General features: G+C 40.9%; 1 protein-coding gene across 1 annotated transcript in view; it reads right to left on the bottom strand.

Annotated features, from left to right (window-relative positions):
* RXFP1 (relaxin/insulin like family peptide receptor 1) overlaps nt 1–26958 on the bottom strand; it is a 165429-nt gene that overhangs the window by 9666 nt on the left and 128805 nt on the right. Inside the window, exons 9-16 of the mRNA XM_018569394.1 lie at nt 24738–24812; nt 23018–23089; nt 19260–19331; nt 10688–10759; nt 10471–10542; nt 7147–7218; nt 4684–4913; nt 1647–2057 (exon numbers count right to left, since the gene is read on the bottom strand). Of these exons, the coding sequence (XP_018424896.1) occupies nt 1647–2057; nt 4684–4913; nt 7147–7218; nt 10471–10542; nt 10688–10759; nt 19260–19331; nt 23018–23089; nt 24738–24812 (1076 nt within the window). The remainder of the gene's footprint in view (nt 1–1646; nt 2058–4683; nt 4914–7146; nt 7219–10470; nt 10543–10687; nt 10760–19259; nt 19332–23017; nt 23090–24737; nt 24813–26958) is intronic.

The raw sequence follows: 26958 nt of genomic DNA, 5'->3' as shown, positions 1-26958 counted from the left end.
TGAAGGGGGAGGGAACCAAGGAAGGAAAAAAAAAAGGAAAATAAACTTCAGCTTTGGTGCATTACCGCAATGCATGGCACTTTGTCAAGTGTAGTGCTTTGTTATGCCATTCAAAAAAGGTTCCAGTGGTATCCTTTTGACAGCTAGCCTGCATTCTCCTGATAAACTAGCAACTCTTTTTCTTTATTAATCAGGATGTTTGCATAATATAAAGGTATTTTGGTTATCTTGCTCCCCATATACACCCAGCTAGGCTTTTGGCAGAGGAACACGTCTTGCACACAGTTATAAGATATCCTATACAGAGTCTGATGAATAAACTCTCTTTAAAGCTTCTCAAAAGATTCTGGGTTTACCTTGGCTACAGAAGTGAGACTATTACATCTTTTATAGAAGAAGAGGAAGCAGCCAGCAAGTCCTGCAATGAAACCCAGATCTGCACACAGATTTTGGCACAGGCAGCAAGCTCTAGCTACAAATGTACACAGAGGATCTTCCACAAAGTTCTTTCCAGCATCCTTACAGCAGGAATTTCAAAGTGAATGTATGTTGAATTTCAGCTTATAATGCTAAGGAGTTGATGGGTTGCATAGCAACTATTTATGAAGCTGAGAAAGATGGAGCTCTTGCACATGCAATGTGTTACTAATGTGCTTCTAATTTCCACATATCATCTACCTGTGCATATTTGTGGTACATTGTTCAGTTGCTAGGATTGCTGTGCTATTTCCTGCTCTAATTATAACCCTTTCATACCCATCCATGGTTTCAATTGGTAGGGAAGTCTACTTCCTCCACTTGTTCCTAAGTGTTCCCCATATATTATTCGCTCCCTCAACCCCCTAGAAGCAAAGTAACAATTAAAATTGAATGAGCCTGTGGTGAACCATTCCAACAAACAGAGATATTTTCAGTGAAATTGCTAAGCATGATTTAACTATAGCCATTTACCACTTGAATGCCATTCAAAGTTTCCTTCCCACTGGTGCGGTTGTTTTTCATTGTACTAATGCAATATACAGTATACATTTGCTGCATGATTTAAAACTATCTAACATTGTCTAACACATATACATTGTTCAGCCATAACATTATGACCACTGACAGATGAAGTGAATAACAATGATTATCTTGTTACAATGTCACCTCGAAGTGGGTGGGATATATTAGGCAGCAAGTGAACATTTGGTCCCTGAAGTTGATGTGTTGGAAGTAGAAAACCACTGGGCAAGTGTAAGGATTTGAGTGACTTTGACAAGGACCAAATTGTGATTTCTAGATGACTGTGTCAGAGCAACTCCAAAACGGCAGCTGTTTTGTCAAGACCTACCAAAAGTAGTTCAAGGAAGGAAAACCAGAGAACTGGCGAAAGGTTCATGGGCGGCCAAGGCTCATTTATGCACAAGGGGAGGTCCCAACTTGCAGGACTTAAGTTGGCCATACACCTGCAGATTTTCTATGGTCAAATGGAAAAAGTGCAACAGATTCCTCCATCTACGCTAAACTGTGTGGATAGAGGAATCTCCCACTGGGCCAAGCTTCAGTATTTTGCTAGTCTGCCCCGCTGGCTCTAAAAAGCTTTAAAGGTAAATATAAGCTATCCATGCACCAAGCATAAGCTTTTCTAACTAATAGGTGTTACTCACCAAGAAATATAATCACAGAGTATATCTGTGCTGCAGTGCTCTCTGGTTGCTCTGAATGCAGTGGGAAGCAGACCCCATTTGTGCCATAGTAATTGTTAAAAATATGTTCATTGCTGAGAGGTATGTATGCAATAATGAACCCAACAATCCAAATGAGTATCAGAGTTGTGATCGTCCGACATTTTCCAGGCTTGAGACATCTGAACGGATACACTATACAGATGTATTTCTCCAAAGTCAAATAGGTAAGAAGTAAGACTGACACCTCTGTAGACAAAATGGCTAATGATCCAACCAATCGGCACTGAGTGCTGTCCATCCAGGCCTGAGCATTCTTGTTGTATTCACCTCTGTATTTCAGGTCAAAATATCCAATGACAAATAAATATATTCCCATTAGGCAATCTGCACCTGATAGACATAAAGCAAGTTAAATTACAGTTGGGCTAGAGATAGATCCATATTAACATATATTTGGCAAGTAGAATATTTGGAATTTGATCAGTTTAACATACTTTATAGCTTGGTTTAGATATGAGTTTTAGCTAAGCTTTCTAAAAATTATTGTGGCTGAATTTATCTAAGATGTGTTTTTCCCCTGAAGGGATTTGCACTCAACACACATTCCTGTTTTCTTCCATTTTCCTGCAAGTAATTCCAATAAAAGATACGGCTCTCAGCCTCCTAGCCTTATTTAGCTGAACATGATTGACAAGAGATAAACATAGGTTGCACATGCAATCGACTGCCTGAATAAGAAGGTGTTTGATGGGAATGTGTTTTACACTGCTAATCATAATATCCATTTAGTTTTCTAAAAGTAACAAGAATCATATTGGTTGCTGTGGGAAACCCTTACATTCTACTTTCACATACTTCTGTGCCTTCATACATATTTCTTGTTTCCTTATTGGAACATGTACTTTAGGCTGACTGTCCATTTAAGTGCCATTAAAAGTGTCCTAATAAGTGGCAAGTGTTTGCTGCAGGGCATGTAATTATCAAAGGTGTACAGTATTGATAGTTTGATAATCATAATGAATATACAAAGATTTACCAGCTACATGAACATGTAAGAAGTGAGAGGAGTGGCCTGACCACACCATTACTGTAAGAGGTAACTTTGAAGTCCTACATCGAATAGCACCTAAGCCAATTTTCCAGTCCCGGAGGCCACAGTATTGCAGGGATGACACAAGCAGGGCTCCATTTGTCCCACTGGTTCTCACATACACTTGTGCTTCCCTAGACAGATGTACAATTTCACTTTACTCTTGAGGCCTCAGTTACACGTGGTTCCAGGCTCTGATGAAGGGGGGCGTGCCCCGAAAACACGTTAGCCAGATGACCTTTTTGTTTCACATATGTGAGTTGTACGTGTGCCTGTCTCTGTGTAGCAAGCCCTCCTCAGTCTAAGGATTTCTTTCTACCTCTTTGGTTGGACACATTGCAGTGAGAACTGCAGAGAAGATTTGCATAAAAGAGAGACACAAGGGTGTTTTTGTCTAATGATGAGCGCTTGACAGCTCTATTTCATTGTGTGTACCTGTCTATTTTGGTTTCATATCATTACTATTATAACATATTTCATGAGAAAGAAGCACTTCTGGTCTTTCTGTTTTTCTTAATGCTATCAGAGGTTAGTCTCTTGTGTGGGCTGCCTTTCCTCTATATTGACTACATGTGCGGATAGCACAAAGAAAAAGGTGGACTGTGGAGCGCAGGAAGAGAACTGTGTTATGGAAAAACCCATGGTTCCAGGTTGAGAGGGTTACCACCACTCCAGAGGCACATAGGTCACAGTTGCTCTACGTTACAGGAGGTGCGTCCAGGGAAAACTACCGACCACCGCCACAGATCCACCCTCTTCTTCCGAACCTCCACCACCTCTGCCCAGTACCAGGTGCTTTAACATACCCTTTCCTCCCCAGGTTTTAGCTGTGCATAACCTATTACACTGCTTTGTTAGTCCCGCATAGTGTAGGTTTTCCTTGCATTTAACCTGCTGCCTGCAGCCCAACAGCAACTTCACTTACTTTACATGCAGAGGACTTTACCAGACATCACATGGAGGCTTTTTCTTAAGTTGATTGCTTTACTAACACAATAACTGTCCATACATTAGCTGTTAAAATATTTATTTTAAAGGATCAATAGTAAACAAGTCCACAAGCTGGTTACACAATCCTATAGCAAAGTCAGTAATTTTCACCTTCGTAGTCCCAATAGTAAGGGTTAGGAGTGTTGTTACAGTGCTCTTAGTGGCAGATACGTACGTACTCTTACTTTCCCCAATTCCAAATCCCAGGCCTTGTGGACCTGACTGGCCTCCCCCAAGAAGGGAGAACATCTGAATCATGTGCTCTTACACAATGTCTGCCAGGAAACCACTGCACCTTCCAGAGCTAAACTCTTTATAGGCAAAGTGCGCTAGCCAACAATGGAACTGCACTATTACAGAAAAAAGATACATGCCTCTAGCACAGTAACACCCTGTTACAAAACAATACTTTATATCATCGAGGAAAAAACTATTATATGTAGAGCTATGGACTTTTTCTACAAGTGTGTAAAACCAACTCTTAAGTTTCATACTGACTATATGGAGAAAGAACAAACTACACCACTTAGTCTGGATTCACAGTTATACACTCCTTTGTGCACACATTACCATATGGTATAAGTGTGTTGAGGTACTTTGATGTTTATTTTGAATGGCACCTCAATGCATATATAAATGAACACACTTGCCCTTCAGCGCACCACACAGGTCTGAATGCGATGTACGCGGCGTTGGATAAAAACAGTGCAAGTACATTTTTTGTGTGTTGAGGCATGATAAGGGCTGCCTTAAAGCAAAGCATGCCTACGTGCAGGAAATGCAATAATAGGTATGAAGATACCTGAGTTTAATCACCAGTTACTGCATTTTGCACATCGCTTTGTTACCACACTAATTAGTAAATAAGCTTATTTGTTTAGTCCTAACGGTTGTCGATGAAGCAAAAGTCATAGTAAGTGTTACTTTATTACTTACAACAAAGGGAAATGATGCACATTGCATGTAGCTTATTCTCAGACCTAATATACGGTCGTGTACAGATCACAAAGATGTTCCCAAAGCAGGTTGCCAGTGAAACCACCCACACAAACACTCGCTGAACAATACTTGCAAGCAAGTTCTCCAAGGATGAAATGCCATCTGTATTTGGCTTGCAGTTGCGCACATGGGGTGAAAATCCACAGTACTGGAACTTTTTAAAGTATCTGTAAATATAAAATATGAACGAAAAGCAGGTACATTATAGAGCCTGATCACTGTGGGGTCACATAGGAAAATATGGTAAAAAACACGTGTCTGTGTTATTAATCTCTCAAATTTCACCTTTTTTCCTTAAATATGAGGATTAGGAATTGAAAGTGATAAATTGATGTTGAATTCGGGAAAATTACCCCATCTAATCTGGCCCTCTTACACCCCCCCGCGCTATACTTACCTTTCCATTCGTAGCGCAGCTACGAATGGAAGCACAGCCGTGTAGCACAGCCCCGTGCTATGGATTTTGAATTTCGCTTGCAAATGGTGAGTATTCATTGGTCAGCGTAGTCATCTAAACCGCGCTGACCACGGAGAAGTGGTTCTGACCGTGCTGACCAATTAGTGCTCGCCCTTTGCAAGCTAAATTTAAAATTCATAGCACAGGGCTGTGCTACATGGCAGTACGGATAGTACACCGAATGGTAATTATAGGGTGGCAGGGGGGGCACCAGATTTAAACGGGAAATTCAATTTTCCCAAATTCGCTTGAGAAAGTGAACTCACCCTTTGACTATGTTTTGTTTTTGCAATTCCTTCAACACAGGGCTGCTCCTACCATACGCCTAGATAGGAACAGCACTGACACCCTCACTTGACACCACATAGCTGCAGAGAATGAGGTGCTCATCTTGCCTCTTTACTTCCTGATGCAAATGTAAAAAGCACCCCATGATCCAGTTATGTAGTAATTAGAAATTAATTATATGGCTTTTTAAATACTGCTAGTATAAGTACCTGAAATATGTTGTCTTTGTTGTCTTTATTTTAGCTTTATATTAGCTTCCCATAATCTCCTACCAAGTTCAAACTGAGAGAGGGAAACTAGCTGTGTAAAGATGGCAATGCACTGGTCGATTTTTGTCACATGAAACGTTTCCTATAATGTGATCAGAGACCTGGCAAATGTTGTTTGAAATTTCATTGATTTTAAAATCTGATTTTAGAATGAATGGAGTTTCCAAAACAAAAACCACATTCACTGTTAGAATTTTGTTTGCTCAAGATAAATTATTGATAAATTATTGATTGTGCTCCTTCAATTGTTTTTTGTCAAGTTACGATCATTGATTTGACCCCATTATTTACTGTGTATTATCTACTGTATGTGAGATTGTAGTCCATCACGGGAGTGAGTCTGAAGTAGTGCAACACACACCACACAGGGACCATGGGGAACAAAAGTAGCCACCCTCCAATAGGAAGGACGGTGCCAGCATGAATTAGCTAGCTTTGGAGCTTCCACTCATGACTGTAGGGATGACCTAATCCACGTATTGCTCCGTCACTATCTAATTAACAAAAGGTGGCGAGGTGACTTGAGAACTAGAACTTAAAGGAGAACTATGAGGTGAGTGCTTTTCACTCACCTCATAGTTCTAGCCGACCTGTGGTAATGAGACTGTCACAGGTCGGCTCAGAAGATCGGGAGGTGAGCGAACACATACCAGCGTTCGCTCACCTCTCAATCCTGTCAGGGCTCTCTGCTGTGACAGGGGAGGGGCTGGATTCCCCGCTCCAATCCGCCAGCGCTGACTGGCGGAACGGACGGGGCGGGTACAGCTGGCTCTGCCTCTAGATAGGCAGAGCCAGCTGTCAGTCACGCAGCTGGGCGGATCCCAGCACAATTGTCGGGATCCGCTTCGCCTGCGGTGTCTCAGTATACCGCAAGCTACAGCTCGCGGTATACTGAGCCTAGGGTGACGGGAGGACGCTAGTTTGTGTCCTCCCGTTACCCTAAGGAGAACTGTGGGGAAAAGACTTAACCCCATAGTTCTCGTTTAATCAGTTATTTTGTTTCTACAGTCACTCACCAGATCAGAGGGCAGTACCAATACAACTATTTCAGAAACAAACTTTAGGGTGGAGATTAAAACTAATCTGATGAACTTGAACTGATGGTGGACACAGGTGCAACAGTAAAGTAGGGTATACAGTTAACACAATGAAGATGTCAAACTTATTGATCTTTGCCTGATGTTATTTTAAATGTAATCAAATTTGGAAATATACCGTAGAAGCACAGATAGGGCTACTTGTGTCACTGATTGAAACGTGCTGTGCTAGTCAACAGCTTTAACATTTGTATCTGTTTACTTATTTTATTTCCTGACAACCTTTACATGTGTTGTGTACTTTATAACATTTGCAAAGATGTATTTCATCTTAGAAAAGATTGCATACATGTGAGTAAGATTTCTGAGTGGCATGAACATTCTTCTTTGAATATTTGGGATCTCAACTCCCTCAAGGCTCCTATAGGAAATAAATAAAGAAAAATCTATTAGTAACTTTAGCCATGTACTTTGCCTCTAAATGTATTACTGATGTCTCACTGTTCTTTCCAACTTCTATTGCTTCTGTTAAGAAAGTGTGCATAGAGGCTACCATTGTGCAGTTGTAGTCTGGAGATTAGAAATCTTACTTTTCTACTACAGTTCAAGAAACTATATATGTTATTATATCAATTTATGCACATGCATCTAATGTATTTAACATCTGCACAATTAACAATTACCATACCAGATCAGCTTTCTGTAGTTCCGTACAGAGGATTGGTACATACTAGTGACATGTACCGATCCTCTGCCGCTCGTCCACGCACAGGGGGGCTGCAACTTCTCTGGATCCCCCTGCTCTCCCGGGCAGACGCAGCGGTGGGATACCACGAGCCGCGGGGGGGCGGAGCCGCTGTGACAGAACAGACAAGCAGTGAGGGGAGAGAGAGGCGCCGGCTGTCAGATCCTGGCCGAGCGTCTCTCTCTCTCTCCTCACTGCTCTGCATTAGTTAGTGACAGCGGCTCCGCCCTCCCCCGTCGCCGGTTCGACTGGTAGATCGCGATCGACCTTGTGGGCACCCCTGCTCTAGAATATAGTTGATCCTTCCAATAGTCAAAGTTTTCAGTATTTTTCACCAGCACCAGCTGGGGTAATTATCATTCAAGTGATACAAAGTTAATCATGTTGGGGACTTTTGGATGAAGCAACTTTGTTCTAGTGAAAACACAGGACCTGATTTTCTAAAATATGTAAGGTGAAGTGAATCTGTGTTTACTTTCAAGTCAAACTGCAGGCAAAAAGATAAATACACATAAATGGGAGCTGTAATTCTGTCCATGCAGTCCTGAGAATAGTACAGCCCCACCAGTTAACAAGACTAGGCTGGTAACTTGACTTCTCTGCTGAACTCCATGGGTCTTTAGTGTTTGCTAGCCCAAAGGCTTGTCAAAGATCCAACCCTGTCCCTAGCCACATCCCACCATCTCAGGGACAGCTCCAAATTGACAATTTTTTGCCTTCCCAAGGCAACGATCCGTGGTAAACACAATGAATACCAAAAGGGGAAGCACAATGATACCAGGTGGGTGCCACATTTTGTAACCATTCCCCTATTCTACAGACTCCTAAAAAATCTCCTACTTGCCAAACTACTATGATAATACTAATAAACTGACCCATTTGACATGCAAAAAATGAGGGAGGCTGGCTTGGACAACTTGTTCCTCTCATCCATGCAAGTAATTTTCTAGCAATCACCACAATTCCTACCCCTTCAGCGCCTCCAAACCATTTGACTGTCAACCTTCAATCAGGTAAGACCTTTTTCACCTACATTTTAACTCTTTCTTGGGACTATTTATACCCCCAGTCATTTAGCCCCTTTGTTAATTGTATTGCTCCGGCTCTTTTTTTAGTTTTCACGATCTAAAAAATATTCTGATCTGGACCCTGGAGGCTTTGTAGAGCTTTGGGTGAGATGTAGCTAAATCCATATCTTACCTGTTAGCCAGACCTCTATAATTAATCTCTGCTATTCCCAGGCCTTTTATATTTAGTCGGACTGAGGCTCAAAGTAGGTTCTTTCTCTCACTCTCTCTGCTGTAAATGGCTGCTGCTGGGGGAGATGACTTACTGCTGATAGAACACTAAAAAGGTACATGCTTTGCTTGTTTGTTTGTGGAACCCATTAAAGGGCACCCTGTCAATCAGAAACTGACATAAGTTAGTGGCTCAGATGAGCAGATGTTATGTTTGTGCATTGGATTTTCTTCCTTCCTGCATTGAACTCTGTTTGTTTCCTGCCTGGCTGAATAAATGTGCAGCACAAACCCACTTGGACTGTTCCTGGTTATCCCTGTTTTGTGCATCTGCTAACTCTACTCTCTCCTGTTATCCGTATGTTCATTGTCAGCACATGTGCAAACTGCACATCTGACTGGCTGACTTTGCTGGTCCTCCCTCTTCCTGTCTCAGTGTTGCTGAAAAGAGGATTGCAAGAGGTTGATGCCAAGGCAAATTTAACTTCAAACACTAGCTGTGTTTTAAAGTACGCGTAATTCTTTATAATGAATACAGAACTGCTTTGCCATGTCACCTCCTATATATTTGCCTAACACCCAATCATCTGCATCTGGATGTTTGATGTGAGTCCTCCCTTGTTATGGCAAACCTAGGGTGGCTTTCACTACTGCATGGCACTACAGGCCTAATGTAGGAGATGGTACATTGGAGGCCAGGTTACGAAGTAGCAGAATGGACACTTTGCATTTAAAGCCAGGGCTGTGCAGTAAGGCCCCTTTCACATCTGCACACGGAATCCCTGCTGATTAGAATGGATGTTACCATAGTGACATCCATGTCTGTCCAGTTTTTTCATTCATTTTAAACTGAAATTACCAGACCCTTGTTGGTCTACGGGGAGTCGGATGGTAATTGACATGTGTCTGTTTACATCAGATTACCCCCGATCCACCATGTTAAAGGAGAACTATGAGGTGAGTGCTTTTCACTCACCTCATAATTCTAGCCGACCTGTGACAATGAGACTGTCCCAGGTCGGCTCAGTAGATCGGGAGGTGAGAGAACACATAGCGGCGTTCGCTCAACTCTCGATCCTGTCACGGCTCTCTGCCGTGACGGGGGAGGAGCTGGATTCCCCCCCTCCGATCCGCCAGCGCTGACTGGCGGAACGGGCGGAAGGGGGCGGGTACAGCTGGCTCTGCCTCTAGGTAGGCAGAGCCAGCTGTCAGTCACGCAGCTGGGCGGATCCAGACATAATTGTCGGGATCCGCTTCAGCTGCATCGTCTCCGTATACCGCGAGCAGTATCTCGCGGTATACTGAGCTTAGGGTGATGGGAGGACGCTAGTTTGTGTCCTCCCGTTACCCTAAGGAGAACTATAGGGAAAAGCCTTAACCCCATAGTTCTCCCTTAAGGTTCTCCAAAATGGAACTCTGTTCTGTTTGGTTTTCCAGACCTGGCCGGAGATAGGGGTAATCAGTTGTAAATGGATGTATGTCCGTTTAATTCAGCTGCCCATAAACTAACATTGGGCTTCCAATCAGATCCGCCTGAAAAACTGACAGTCGGACCTCATCAGAATGACCATGTAAAAGGGACCTTAGTAGTCATCATCATCATTATCATCAGTTTATTTCCAGGCACTGTTTGAGCAAACAAAAAAGAAATTATAAATTTGTCACTTCACCTTATTTCTTTTTTACTTACAAGGACTTCAGTGAAAGAACATAATCAAACTGGTCTGCTTGTATCTTCTGCAAGGGGTTATAGGAAATATTCCTGTACATATTAAGCAAAATGAAAAATTGCAGTGAAATGAATACACAGTAATGTAGTTTATAACTGAGACAAAATACTACATGAATTATTCTGTTGTATTATTTTAAATGTGACTGATAAAATGGTGATTACTTAAGTAACTTACAATTGTGATAAGTCTTTCAAGTCCTTTAGTAATGATGGCTCAAATGATTCAATTCCGTTATTAGCCAAGTCACTGTAAAATTAAATATTATCTCATTATCATTGAAGACACTGCATCTGACATACTATATATTTATCTTTATATAGTATTAGAAAACCTACCAGATTCTTCCTTTCGTTAACTTATGAGAAAAATATCAGCTAGAAAAGGATTGGTTAGCATAATAACACAGAAACTTATTTCTTTTTATGCATGTATTACATTTATGAATAAAAGCTTAGGGTATTTCCACACAATACATGTACATACAAAATATACAGAAATACAAATATTTATAGAACTAGTATTTATAGCCAATCAGCCACTGTTAAAAACATTCAAAAGACCCGTCCAGCCACATTTATTTTGGAGGCCCTATAATGTAGATTTACTACGGTTTGCATGTAAATGAGATACTGGTAGGTATTTTTTTTTACTAATTTGAAGAACAGCCACAGAAATGTCAAATGCAACGTAACTGTTTCTATGTCCATATCAAGAGGAAGTATAGGCATAATCTTCGGCCCTATTGTGTCTCAGCAATGGTATTTCGTAACCTTGCAAGAGTAACGTTATGTCTAGACTAGAATCAAATTCAATACTTGGCCATCGTAAATACTGATGTCTCAGTAGGGAGTAATGAAGTAGGAAAATCAATCAGATGTCCTCTCAAAGTGAGAGTAACAAAGCAGGAAAGCGTATTACATCCAGCAATCATCAAATGTGTGATATGTCACAGGAGATCTTGATGTCATTCAGATATATATTTTTGTTTTTCAGAATATACACTGAGTGGCCAGATTATTATGACCACCCCATCAGTACTTCGTTGGGCCACGAGATGACTCCACGAGATGACTTCGTTGGGCCGCCTCGTGACTCCACGAGATGTTGAAAGGTGATGCGAGGAATCTGACACTGCACTGTTGCCCTTCTGTTGTCTTGTACCAGTCTTGCCACTCTCCATTCTGCTCTAACATTGACTAGTCGCTGACGTCCACAATTCGCACGTTCAGACCCAGATTTTCAGCTTACAGTCCCCGTCTTTAAACACTTTAACAACAGCTGCTCTTGAACATTGAACGAATTCTGCTGTTTTGCTAATACTCGCTCCATGGCTCCGAGCGCCAACAATTATTCCACGTTCAAAGGCTGTTAAATCACGTTGTTTACCCATATCTTCAGAAAAAAATCACTTCTACTGTCGTGGTAAACAACCTGCTTCCCTATTTATAATGGTCTGGCCCTCTAGCAACTTCAGCGCGAAATTATAGCTAACTTGCCTACAAACGTCAGGTGGTTAAAGAAAAGACGCTTGTGCAATTCCTCTTTGTGAACTGCAAGGGTGCTAAACAAATTCCAGCACATAACAATCATAGGGTTGTCCCAACACGTAAGGCATCACAGGAAGACCCTGGCTGGGGGAAGGACATCAAATGTTTTGTTGCCTTGTTTGTTGACTTTCTCAAGTAGACAGAGGCGGCTCTAGACTTTGTGAGGCCTTAGGCGAAACTCAAACGTGAGGCCCCCACTTACACCCATAATGAAAGAAAATGCAAACAATAATTAAAAATGAACTGTATACATTGCATATTGTAAGACTAGCGTTTAATCCCAGCAGCCAGGAATTTACAGCTTCTAGAGTTAGAATTTTATTTCTGTCTCATATCTAATTCTACAAACAACTATATGCAAAACCCTAACCCTAAGGAAGTAACATGCAGAGGTCAGATGTAAGGAACGCACAGGGTGCAGAGGCCTGATTGGTAACCAGGGGACGCTGATCTGTCAGTACCATGAGAACTCAGCAGAGCCGGCACGCCGCCGGCTCCGACAAGCTCTCATTGTAATGACAGCTGGTCGCGGCCAATAGAAAACAGTTGGGTGGAGCTATCTGTCACTGCTAGCTCCGCCCAATCGTTTTCTATTTTTTAAAAACAATTTTTCTATTCTGCTCGGTCCCACAGAGGTACCGAGCAGAATAGCCGAGCAGAATGCCGCTCTGCGGCATTCGGCTATTCACTCACTGGTCTTCGGCATATGAGAATCGGCCGAACAGCAGCGAGTAGTCTGCCGGAGGTTCGAGGTCAAACTCCGTGTGGGCTGAACATGCTGAGCATGTTTGGCCGACCCGAAGCCAGCCGCAGCAAGCCGATGTACGGCTGATTTTATTCGGTGTACAAGCCTGAAGTGAATAGCCGAACAGGTCAGTTCGGCTATTCAGGTCGGTTACTCACTCGGCTGCCTATGACACCTTTGTGAATAGCCCCCATATAAAAAGTTTTTAGCAGCAGGTGTGAACAAAGACAACAGTATTTGAAAAAAAGAATGATTGTTTTTGTTTTTCTTCCAGCATGCATTTTTCTATTTTACAAAGAGGGGTGCTTTTAAAATAGAAAAATGCATGCTTTAAATAAAAAAAAATTAAAAAATGATCAAATTGCCAGAGGGGGGGAAATACTTTCTATAAACGCTGTAAATTGTACCCAGATGTCTGTTTAGAAGCGGCCGTGTCACCGTGTCCTGGCCTTATATCACGTACATGATCCGTCATCATCCCTGTCGGCTCACTTTGTTTTGGGGTGGGAGGGGGCGCGGTGGTGCATTGAACTCAATGGCACCACAGCCACGCCCCCCCCGGCTGCAGTGCGATCGCGGTACCCGAATGCATGACACTTTAGTGCCTCCGTTAAGGTCCAGTGCAATCTGCACAAAATAGTGCATGCAGCATTATTGCAGATTGCACAGGACCGGAATGCACTAATGTGTCACATGTTTCGGTGCCAGAGATCGCACTGTGGGCGGGGCTACAGTGCCATTGAGTTCAATGCACCACCGCGCTCCAAAACAAAGTGAGCCGGGCCAGGTTGCATTCCAGTGCATCCCAGAGGCCGAACGCACTCCTTAGGCTGGGACTGGGCCCTTAGGGCTTGTTCACACCAATTACAGTGCGTTCAAGAGCAGTAGCTGCTGGAACGCACCGCAATCACGCACAAAACTTACCCATGCGTTCTGGGGTGGGAGGGGGTGTGTCGGTGGATTGAAGTCAATGGCACCGCAGCCACGCCCCCTGGCTGCAGTGCGATCACGGCACCCGAATGCATGACACATTAGTGTCTGCGTTCCGATCCAGTGCAATCTGCACAAAATAGTGCTTGCAGCATTTTTGCCGATCGCACTGGACGGGAACGCATGCACTAATGTGTCACACGTTTGAGTGCCAGAGATCACACTGCGGGCGGGGGGCGTGGCTGCGGTGCCATTGAGTTCAATGCACCCCCTCCCGTCCCAAAACAAAGTTTTGTTTTGGGGCGGGAGGGGGGTGGCACACCTTATGGTGGGACTGGGCCCTTGGGGCTTGTTCACACCAATTACGGTGCTTTCCAGAGCGGTAGCTGCTGGAGCGCACCACAATCACTCACAAAACGTCCCCCTGTGTTCCGGTGTGGGAGGAGGCGTAGTGGTTCATTGAAGTCAATGGCACTGCAGCCACGTCTCCCCTCCCGTAGTGTGATCGGACGCATGGCAAAACATTGCCAGCATTCTGTTCAACTGCAAACGCAAAAAATGCTGCATGCTCTATTTTTTGCTTTTGCAGTGGAACGGAACGCAGGCAATGTTTTGCCATGCGTCTGATCGCACTGCACCCGGGGGAGGGGGGGGGCGTGGAAGCAGTGCTATTGAATAAGTGCCAGAGAACGCACGGGGAAGTTTTGTAAGCGATTGCGGTGCGTTCCAGCAGCTACCGCTCTGGAACGCATTGCAATTTGTGTGAACAAGCCCTTAGACACTGTGAATTTCTTCTTTTTTTTTTGCTACCCTGTATTTTTTATATAATGTACAAAGTGCAAAAAGAAAAAAAAAAAACCTTCAGAAAAAAAAGAAGGGTGCTTCACTGACCTGGACTCCATGCAGGCACTGCTCCTGATCAAGGGGTCAGCTCCCGGTTTCCCACCGCCTGTATCTGCCTCATCCTTGCCCTCCTACGATGTCACCACTGGCTGCTGCAGGAACGGAAGCCTCTGCATCCTCACGACACGCCGGGCGGGCTCTCTCCTCTGCAGGGAAGGATGAAGTGAAGTGGCGGAAGTAGTTCCGTCAGTACCAGAGGGAGAAGCCGCGTTTGAAGTCCCGCCGCGCAGCTTCTCCCTCTCTCTTCAATGACAGATCCAGGAAGGGGGAGGGGGGTTGCGTTGCGGAGGCTGCGGGGGAATTGCCGGCGCACATTCTCCCCGTGAGGAAATGGCTGCTCTTTCCCGGTCCAGGGGTTGACTGACCAGAGGCAGGTTAGTTGAAGCTTTAGAGGCGAGCTAGGCGGCCGCGAGGCCCTCGTGAGCGCAAGGCCTTAGGCGACCGCCTAACTCGCCTAATTAGAGAGCCGCCTCTGCAAGTAGAGAAGAGGTGAGTTGGATCAATGATTTTAAATGTGTCCAAGGCAAATGGATTACTGGGTGCTCAAACATAAACGTCACCATGTTGGCCCAGTAAGTTAAGTGTGGCTATGGTTTCTACTCACAGTGGGACATGAACCAATGCATATAACAAAACCAGTGCTGTAAAAAAAATGACAAATACTAAATTAAGAATTTATAGGTTGAACTCCATGAACTTGTGTCTTTTTCCAACCTGACTAACTATGTAACTATGTAACAGGTTTTATCACTCAAATACCAACAAAATATATGAAACATTTCTTGCTGGTGTACATATATGATACATATGTGATCCATCTATCATTTTATTGAGAATATTAAATTTTACAAACACTAATGAGCAGTTTTCCCTTGAGCTTTGCCAACAACGTCCCATGCAGTCATCTTAGTTACCCATGGGGATGTGAGATGTTATGTTTGGCTTTTAGATACAACTTTTTTTAATGCTACAGGGACTATATACTCTAAATATAGAATTTTACATTCTGACCATGATAATAAATGTTTCTGAAAGATTTCAAGATCTCTTATGATGTAGCACAAACATCATTGCTTGATGTATTATGACATTCTAGCTTTATTACTCTCCAGTAGAGAGGACATCTTATTGATTTTTCTGCTTTATTACTCTCCTATTGAGAGGACATTTACAGTCCTTTTCTCTTGCTGTATCTGCCGATTGAGACTCGAGAGGGCATTAATGTTGATGCTAGATCAGCTTGAAAGGACACTCTCAGTTCTCTTGCTGGATTATTGTTGTGCATGATACTCATTGTGTGTGATGTTATAAAATAGCCAATTATATGACATTTTCTGAGCTACATAAACTGCCCATGCTGAAAACAAAATGCACATAAAGAAATACTTGAATATATGTGCTAAATCCCCAGCTGCTACACTGAAATGTGCCAAGCCCCATTGATACAAATGTGTAACATATAATAATAAATGTAGTGCTTTTCTAAGTGATATCAAATACAGATGCCAAATCATGAACAATGATAAACAAGTATTATTGTTAGTTTACACCAGAAACTGCATCACAGCTGCGTGCGTCTGCGCAGTTGCATTGTGATCCGTTTTGATGCGTTTTGACATTGTTTCTGATGCGTTCAGATTTGTTTTTTCCCCCTGGATGTCCCTGGATGATGCCGCAATCAATTCTGTTTTTTTGTATGCGTGCCGCTGCGTTTTGATGCATTTGCATGTGTTTTGATGCAGTTAGATGCAGCTAAAATAGGACAAGCAGTACTTTTTCTGACTGCATCTGAACGGACTGCAATGGTGTGAATACAGCATGAGTAAGCCCATAGGAAAGCATTGTGATGTGTTTTGGCTGCGGCAGTCAAACTGAACGGACTGCATCACAACTGCATATGGTGTGAACTAGCCCTGATGTACAAACTTTCAAAGCAAAATAAATATTGTAAATAAATATATAAAGAAATACATTCAGATGTCCTTCTTTATCACAAATTAAAATATCTCTGGTGCAGAATTTGTAACAGGCCTTGCAGTAATACAATCAGCAAAACTTTCTGTGTGAAAATTAAATAGTCTTTCTTATATTTAGTGAATATTTAATGATTACACAATGATCACATTACACCATTTAAGTAAGAATACGCCCTCTACCTAAAAGAGAAGTGTCATTTAACACACACATTTAACTTTCTGTTTATGGAAAGGTAAATAGCACTTTCTCAGACATCTGTGGCAATAGTTCTCTAGTAGAATCTGCTCCACCTCTAATTGCACCCTCCTAGGATCCAAATCTCTGACTTTATTACCTATCTGTTTAGGACAAATATTACTTTGGCAGTGCAGCTTCAGAAGAATCTATTCCACCTTTTAACTGCACTCTGCCAAGATCCGATTCTCAGTAAAAATCAGAGAGAGCAGAGACCGCAATAGTATAAAATAATGTATTGATTAAAGATAAAATCAAACAAAAATCATTCTTATAAACTGTGTCCAACATGGTTTGCCTATCCAGACTTATTTTTTTAAAGGAGTGTGCTGTATCTTGGGGAGATGTACAGGATGTACAGGTTATGTGTATATGGAGGTGCCCCAAGCTTTCATTCAATTTTATTTAATTAGTAATTTATTTTGAAGTCACAGTATCTCTACCAAGTTTTTCTATAATATTTTGATATTTTATTTAAGTGTCAGTCTGAACCTGAGCTCCTCCCAACCCCAAAGGAGGCCCTCCTGAACATGAAAGGAAGCTCCTTCAATGCTACCCAATCAGGTGGTGGTTGGGTATTCCCTGCCTGCAGCTTGACATAAGTAAAGGAGTGGGAATGCAGTGACGTCAGGCCCGGTGCTACCGCAAGGCAAGCTTCGCCGCTGATCTCCCGTACCGAAGGTAAGTGGGGAAAAAAAAAACATAGCGCAAACATCGGGGCATTTTGACAAGTACTTGTCAAAATGCCCTGATTTTACAGGGGGGAGGCGCAAAAATGCACCTTGCCTGTGTAGGCAAGGATCCTAGCACCGGCCCTGAGTGACGTCATTAACCTTATTGGCCATGTGGCCATATTAGGTAAATTACGCCCATGGCACTTCCTTGCTTGGAGGAGCTCAGGTTTCGGCTGGGTTCAGTCTGAGCCTGAGCTCATCTCTATTCAACAGGTATTCTGTCACAGGCAAATAAATACCTAACTCATATTTATGCTATTCTCATTATGTTATAATGACATAATGTAAACATTTTTCAAGTTCTAATGTAATACTGAAATAACATTTCTGTATTGTTACTTAGAGGTGTGATCATTTTTAATACAATTGAACTATTCAAAAAGACTGAAGGCTGCACTGAACATCTGGCAATTTTATCTGAAACTCTGATGTGTCAGAAAGCATCTTTGGACCAGTGGGAGCTCCTGTGAGTAGGCCTAAGTTAATAAAACAGGTGAGAAAAGTTAAAGAAGCAAATATATTCCTCAATAGCTACAAACAATATAAATCCAATTAATCTGAACCAAATTCCTTTTTTTAAATGAAGATATTACTATTATTGTAAAAGTTGTGGTAACATTCTCACTGTACTATACATAGCATGTACAGAAAGCAGAGTCATGGGTGGGACTAAACTATGAAAACTATAAAAACTGCACAGAAAAGCACAGAAAAGGCAAGTATTTTAAATGCTTACTTGCAGTGTTTTCCTTTCCATAGATTATTGTTTATGCAGTTACAATGTGCCTTTGAACTTGCCAGAAAATTTGACTACTTTGGGAAGTGTCAAGCATACAACTTTTCTTCTCTTCTGAGAGTGTCTAATTATTGTCTGTGCTGTCCTTTCTCAGAAGAATGCTATAGAGTATCGCTCGAGTAACAGCTTTCAGTCTGCCAGGGGAATCTGACATCACATCCAAAATGGTGGTGCCCAGTAACAGTCTCAGGGCTTTTTGATGTATACACAGGGGAGGCTTTTACAGGTGAATAAAATGCCTAAAATATATTAAATGCACATATAATACATGTGAAGATTTTTGTTAATATAAATGTTCTGGCAACAGGGTCTCTTTAAATGTCTAGGTAGCAGATGGTTAAATGAGATCTATGAGGTGAGTGCTTTCCACTCATCCTCATAGTTAGAGAAGCTGTCAAGGGTCAGCTCTATCGATCGGGAAGTGAGCAGAAACATGTACCGATCTACTCACTTCCAGATTGTCTCCCTGCAGTGAGCGGTGGCTATTAGTCACCGCTCCCCGCAAAGATTCCCCGCTCCCCTCTCCAATCCTCCAGCGCTGAGTGGAGGAAAGAACGGGGGAGGGGCGGGCACAGCTGGCTCTGCCTCTAGATAGGCAGAGCCAGCTGTCACTTACGCAGCTGGGTCTTGACAGTAATGTCAGTAATGTCAGGATCCGTCCCGGCTGCGGCGCTCACAGTATATTGTGGGCAATAGCCCGCGAGATACTGAACTTTGGGTCACGGGAGGAGGTTAGTATATGTCCTCCTGTGACCCTAAAGAGAACTATGGGGAACAACACTTACCCCATAGTTCTCTTTGAAGTATTAGGGAATGCTTTACAAAATAATCTTGAATTGCCATATCATATAAACATTGCAATGTAAAATAGTGTACTTACAGCTCATCCAGCCTAAAGAGGTATGCAAAGGTGTTGTCACTTATTGTGCTGATTCTGTTCTTCCGTAGAACCCTGCAAAACAAATGTTATGCAGTCAGGAGCTCTGGACATCAGTGGAGATTTTAATTTAATATGGTGATACTTCCCACCGAATTGAAGCGTAACTCCAGACAAAACATTTTTTAGTTTTAGAGCGCAGAAAGCATAGAAACTCTGCTTAGTTTTTATTTTTGCCTGTGTCCCTGTTAGCAAGTTTTCCTATTTACTCCTTGATGAATTTCTAACACCTTCCCACTCTTTAGTTATACTTAAAGTGGACCTTTACCTCCTTTCACTAAAAATCACATCAGCATGCAGCTCTGCATGCTGATATCAAACCTTCTCACATTCATTAGTTAAACAAAAATATTTTTCTATGTTATTTTACTGACAATTATTGTTTTTCCACTTCCTGGTCCTCGTGGGCATTAGCGATGTAATGTGCCCAAGCATTGCATCCTGGGAAGGTTACATCAGCAGAGCATTGCTGGGAAATCTCATCTGTAATCTCACAAAATCTCAAGGAAAGGCATTTTCCTCCCCTGAGATAATGTACATGGTCACATGTCCTAGTCACATGTGCCAGAGTTCCAGGAAGTAAAGGGACATATATTAATCTGCCCATAGTAAAAATGGCCACAGTGAAAAGAATGGGGAGGAAAAGAAAAATAAGGTATGCAAAGAATAAAAAGTCAGCAATTATTTAGAAGTATCTGTTTATAGATTGTTATTACTAAATATTACTTAATGTGTATTTGTTGTCATTTCAAAGATATGGGTAAAGTTCCTTTTTAAAACATTTCATTTTAAAGTAAATTTGGATTCAGAAAATCACTTTATTTTTATCCAATTAGGACCCAGTTCTATATCAGAGAGCATTCTCTTTCATTTTGCGAGTCCTAGCTCTGAATTTAGGGATGTGTCAGACCTCTGCAAAGAGAACACTGCTGTTACACTGAGAGCATTATCAGTCCTTCTCTACGGCATGCTGGCATAGGATAGGATGTGGCTGCTTTCTAAAGAAACAAACTGTAAGACTTTGAACACTTTTTGTTTTGATGTTCCTGGAATGCATTTAGCTAGTTTGAAGTGAAAGTTCCTAAAAGTAGATATAAGGCTGATCTAGCTAGTGAAGTCTGCCTAATTTTGCTTCCTGTGATGCCGCAGTGCTCCTGAATTCAGGAAGAAAGTTGCTTCTCTCATGTAGGCTGTGTCTGCTTGCACTACAGCGGGATTAAAAGATGATGCAGGGGGTGAAGCTATCAGCATTGTCACTCCTGACTCACAAGTATGTTGCTTGTCAGTCAGCACCTGGCCACACCTAGTCCTGCCCACTGCTATCTAGATTGACAGCGCTGCCTCTGTTGCTGAAATCCACCAACTTGGAGCTGCAGTTTCTGGGAGGGGTAGCATGCTTGAAACAAATAAAGGAGGATTTGGCTCAATCAGAGAGGGTAAATGAATTTGTATTTATTTATAAGGCCTGTCCCTCACAAAGTAACTGAGTTTTCCGTACTTGTTGAGACTGTCTAAACAACCTTTAGTTGCACTTTAAAGTGCATCTATGCCCAGACTATGGACAATAAATTAGTTACATACTCATAGCAAACAGTAAACAAAGCTTCTTTAAAACAAGTCCTCACTCACCTCTTTAGCTACTTTTAATGTTAAGTTATTCATTCTTAAAGACATTCAAAGATCACAACAAAGACTCTAGAGAATTTCTGTTGGTTTCTAACAGTTTAGAACCCTTTTCTGGTTGTATACATTAGAAGGATAGCAGCCTGCCCAGATCTGTTCTCATAGAACAAGCTAAGATTTCAGTTTCTGTGTTATGAACTCTGAAAACGAATTTATCCACAAAGCTTACAGATACAGAAGTAAATGTGGTCTGTTTTAAAGCACTTTTCCTTCTTGGTCAGAATATATAATGACTTTAGTGTGCATGATCTGGGCACAGGAACAGCACTGTCAACCGCCTAATACAGTTTGTATCAACCTCTGTGCTGCTTGACATGGGTATCCTAGAAGGCTATGGGAAACACATACTGTATGTCATTCTCGCCTAGACGAGAATGCAGTAAGTACAGGGAGGGTTCCCTGAAAAACATATTTAAAAAGAAAAAAAATGAAATAGCAATATATGATTGTTAGAGAAAAGGGAGGTAGAAGTGGAATGAGACAAAGTGGATGGGGAAGGTGAAGGTCTGCTTTATTATCATGGCAGAAATATGGAAGCTACCACTGCTAACCTACCTAAAATGGTAGTTGCTTGGCTGTCATGCTGATCTTCTTGCTTAAATACTTTGTGCCAGATACTGTAATAAGTGTCTGACTTTTCTCTAATTCCGGGATTTGCATACCCATTTCAGGTCAGTGACTAAAAAGGTACTGAAACAAAAGGGTCAGCATAACAGTCAACAAACATTTTCCTAAAGTGTCAACCAGTGGCAGCCCTTGTATTTGTCCTGTGACAAGTTAACTCTAAATAGATTGTAATTTGTGTGGCCATCTTAAGAAAAACGTAGATTTTGTTTCTTCTTCTTGGACTTGCGCATGTTAAGCAACCTGTGGTAAGGCATGTAATATGTGTGGCTGCTTTGTGGTGCTATTCATTTTAAATGGCACCCCAATACACTAAGGCAACATACCACAAGGTGTAAATGAGCCCGATTACTGTTTATATATCACATTATTTCTGCTCCTGGTCTCTTATCCTTAGTTTTCTAGAGTACCTCTCCTGAGGCAGGAATTTAATAACATTTACATATTGCTGATGTGTTGATCTTATCTAGCAAAGTTTTGCATTGAGCATTACATTTTTATGCATTCAGCCGATATTCGCCTTCATATAAGACACAACAAAATCTAATGTTCATTTAATTTTGCTCTGTCCAGGAAAAATAATTCTTGAGAGTTGAAACATACTTGGCAAAATAATCCATAAAATAGGATATTATGATAAGTAGATTTACTTTAGCTGCCATGTATAGTAATGAATACAATCATTCCTGAAATAGGAAGCATATGGAAAATGGTAATTTATGTATCCTTACAAAATGTCAGATTACTTCACAATAGTTCTTTACAAGACAGATTCAAACCTAAAAATCTGCTCAGTGGTCCTTATGTAAACTAATACGTTTTCCAAAACAGCATGTGTTGATCATTAACTTTGTCTGGAAGATGGAGAACGTCCTATTATGTAGGACTAAGCCTTGTATCTTTTGTAGAAATATTTATTTTCTGCATTTAATTTTGGGTTAAAGACCAACTCTACCTAAAACCTTTTTGGGCATTTTAGGTGGAATGGGGCAGAATGGGATCCCGCACTGCCTCTTCACTGTTGTCCAGGATCTCATCTAAAGCCCTTCCACTTCCAATATGATCATAACTGAAATCAGCTTTTTAGATTAGTGACCATCTTCATGAATTCTCCATATATTTCCTGTAAAAAATCTATTAGAGGCCCCCCGCCCCTGCAAGTGTGTTCCTCATACATGGCATATAATAATTTTTTATTTTCGGGTATTTTTCTAAATACAGCGCTCATACTGAACTACCTATGTGCAATATATCAACTCAGAATATATTATGAGGATGCGTTAACCAAGAGAATGCATACAAAACAGTCCTCATTCTAAACTACCCATGTACAATATGACAACTCAGTATATATTATAAGGGCTTATTGAAGTATTAGCCAACAGAATACTTACAAAACTGTTAAAGTAGTACAGGAACTGAAAGTTGTGTTTCCTAAGGCTGGAATATTATTTCCTTCAAAATCTCTGGAAAAAAAAACACTTGATAGAAATACACACTTAACTGTCTGAATAAAGTTTTTGTACATATGTACGTCATCACCTTAATGTAGGTAAAATTTACAATCTATAGTTTGTAAATATATGTCTATATATACTGTGCATTTGTTTTTGAGTAGCTGAGTTTCCAACTAAATATGTCTGCTGTGCTCCCTGCTTTGTATTGCTACATAATGATTGTACAATACAGTTCTTCTCGCATTGCAAATCTGTCTATAGAGATGAGCCAAAGGATTACTTGCTGTTACTCTCACGGCGAGTCAGAATGGTTTACTCCAACTATTGACTTGGCCCAATCCACGCTTTGCTTAGTCTAGTTTACTCAAATGACCACTTACCATCACACCTTTGTAAGCACAGTTGTAGTTGCACCATCCTAAGCAGGAAACCCAGGATACAACGGATGCCACTGTTGACATCACTGCTTTAATAAGGAAATACTGTACTAACTTATTAGAATAACACCTAGTAAGTATACATCTTCCTTATTAGGGCAATGATGTCACAGTAGGTGGGGATTCTTACCCCATAGGCGTTAAAAGCAGGATGCCTCCAGGTGATCTGAGGTCAGCCAGAGGAAAGGAACCCAAGTTCTCTGGCTACTCTGATCTTAGTAAATTGGTAAGTTATTGCGCATCACTATTATGTTGCTCAGGGTAGCTAAAAACAATGTAATCTGTTATCCAGTGACCTCCTTTCTCAGCAGTTCTTTAGCAAGGATGATAATTACACCTGTCCGACAAACAGCCAGTAGAAAAATTTACAAATCTGTCAATAAAATACTAAAGAGCAATTCAAAATGTAAACATTACATAAATAAATTACTTTTGCACAGTGTTCATGTTAATATATATATATATATACACATATATATATATATATATATATATACTGTAAATAAAACAATCAGTACGTTAAAAAAACTCAACAGCTGAAATCATAAGCAAACATCAACTTTTCTTGTTATACTAAGTTTGGCTTTCACCCTTCCACATCATGGGCCTCCCTATTGGTGCTATAACATAATGATGTGTGTTGCCATGGGTGGAGATGGGTGGGGCATAACTTGACTTTCAAATAAACAGGCAATTTGCTTATGAATGTTATCGGCCTATTATCTCTGGTTCTGCTGATGGATTTGATATAGGGTTTGTTACTAAAAGTAACCTTGGCTTATATAACATTTTATCCTATGATCAGTTTTACTTCTTGCCAAAGCTCAACTCCAACCAAAACATTTTATTTTGCTTTGGATAGAATGGAAAAGAGTTCAAACTTCTGTCTGGTATTGTTGATGTCTGAGATCCCACTATGGAGATTAACATTAACAACAGCAAATTATAAATCCACCTTGGTCCTTGGTCCCCAGTTTCTGGGATATTTCCTATTGCTCCTGGCAAAAAGTGGAGCTGTGGGGAACAAACTAAAGGTGCGTATAAGCCCCTGCAGAGGTCAGGTTTAAATTAGATTCAAAAGACAGGCTCACTTTGAGGTCAGGCTGTTTATAAAAGCTGTTACAGTTTTTGTTCTATTTCAAATGTGAAGCAAAATTTGTGTTAAATTTTCTGTTCAATATATATTCCTGGTTTGCTCGGGAAACATACTTTGTACTTACAGCCAGTTTAGCTTAGGCATATATTGACAAAGTGGTTTGTCGGGTAATCGGCCCAGGAAGTTGTTCAGCATGACTCTGTACAATACAAAAAGTAATTTAGGACTTATTTTAGTACAGTCACAATATATTTTTTACCTTTTATGGTACGAACAGGTTTGCTTTGACACATGCAGCAGCACAAAAATTCAGGAATGTGCCCAAAAATGCAGTTAAAAAATGAAAAACCCTATAAAAATGCATGAAGTAATATACAAAAAAACAACAATATATATATTTTTAAAACACATGGGCTGTAATTGATCTCTTCTTGAAAAACTATTTCTTGTCCTTTCTCCCTTTATGCAAAAGTGAAAACGTTTTAGGCCAGATTCTACATAGGAGAAGTTTATATAACTGTACTGTCGTATTAAAACAGTTTTTCTTCATATTCACCTTTACAACTGTAATATATGAGATGGTATGAATAAGATGGTATGACATTGCAGAATGATCCAAATAGCAATGAAAATAAGTCTCCTAAAAATCAGTATGCATATGTGTAGATTCAAAATTTATAAAGGAAACAGATATATAAATGAGTCATTGTGACTGTTGCTTCCCCTGTGATGTAGATTAAAGTAGGTGCTGTATTGGATCATTACATAAAGATTCAAAGTGTAAAACAATGGGTGTTTTTCTACTCTCAATAAAGACTTCACTTTAATTAAAAAAAACAAAACATATTGTTTTAACCAGAAGAACTCTTGACATGACTGAAAACAACTCAATAATAGGGATGGGCAAATCTGCCGTGTTGGATTCACCAAGGGTTTGGCGAATCCTGTTTGAAATTCCCCAAACTTAGAGGTGAATACCAGTAAAGTATTTTGAGGATGAATCCTGTTATTAAATTCAGGCCATTTTTAGAACTAATAGGCAAACTACTGTCAAAAAAGCCTGGCATTGCTATTGGGAACATGTAACAGTTCCCCAAAAAATTACTGTACAAGGGAAACATAGTCTTTTCATATGGCATAGACTGCCACATTGAAAATGCACAAATCCTTTAAATAACATACTTGGAAGATGCCCTAAAGCTGTACACAGTGTTATTGAGACATTTTCACGGACGGTCTCAGTGACAGTGCATATTTGGAATATTGTGGAATTGATTTTTTCTTTTTACAGTTAGCTTGGCTTACATTCACCAGCAGCCCCCCAATCTGATTCCTTTCAGTTTGATAAAAGTCTTTTTCAGGTAGTTTTAGTGGTAACACATGCTTTTTCACCAAGTGATAATAGGCTTAAATAGCAATTGGCTAGTAGTTCACTGACCTTTGCCTGTTTTTAGTGATTCAAAACTGTCCTGCCATTGATCAATTTCTATCAAACTCTTATTAGGAATTATGAAACCACAGATAATACAACACTGTAAAACTGTCCAGCACCAGGTCATGTTTCATGAGGAAAAATGTACCAAAATGTACCAGAGAAAAAGAATACAGGTATTTTACTACATGAATTTGGAGATTGCAGATGACACAGTAGTGTAAAAATGGCCAGCAGTACGACAATAAATTACAAGGCTGGACCCAAATTTACTAGAAACAAAGAGCACTAGTCAGCAGCAGGACTGTGTTAATCAGGGATAAAAGGTATAACCAGTGTATACCCAACTTCTTTTTTTTATCTATAGGGATTGGGGGTTTGGCCAATGTGAGTAATAGAATGTAAACCTCTATTAACCTGTTATGGCTTATGATTATTGGTCCACATGGTTTACAAAGGGTCTTGTTCTCATTAGCATCAAATGTAAAATGCATCCATACGTCTGATCTTCTCCTTCTCTCTGACGTTGACATGTCTGTACAGTTTGTGCAGCAAGTGTTTGCTAGCTGCTGTCCCGTTGGGTAGATCAGTAGGTTATTATTCAGTTGTTCATGTCTCCCTACTACAGGAAGAGCTCAGGGAATCGGAAGCCAAATGCAATAGTAACTCCCTGAATTTTCAGTGAATTCCCAGAATTTTCATTTAATTTTTTTGCTTGTCACTGCACAGGTGAGTATTTCTTCTTTATTTGCCCCTAGAGCAAAATGAGCAGTTAACCCTCTTGCAATGTGGGCGGTAGACCCACTGCAAAGGTAAATTTTTTACATTTCCTGGCGTTCTTCTATAACTCCTCCATTCCCTTCTTTCTTTAAATCATTTTGTTTTTTTCCCATTTCTCTGTGAACAGGGGGTG

This window comes from Nanorana parkeri, unplaced genomic scaffold (genome assembly GCF_000935625.1).
Source record: "Nanorana parkeri isolate BGI_ZX_2015 unplaced genomic scaffold, ASM93562v1 scaffold1329, whole genome shotgun sequence".
NCBI classification, from domain to species: domain Eukaryota; kingdom Metazoa; phylum Chordata; class Amphibia; order Anura; family Dicroglossidae; genus Nanorana; species Nanorana parkeri.
This window is presented reverse-complemented; position numbering and strand designations above follow the sequence as displayed.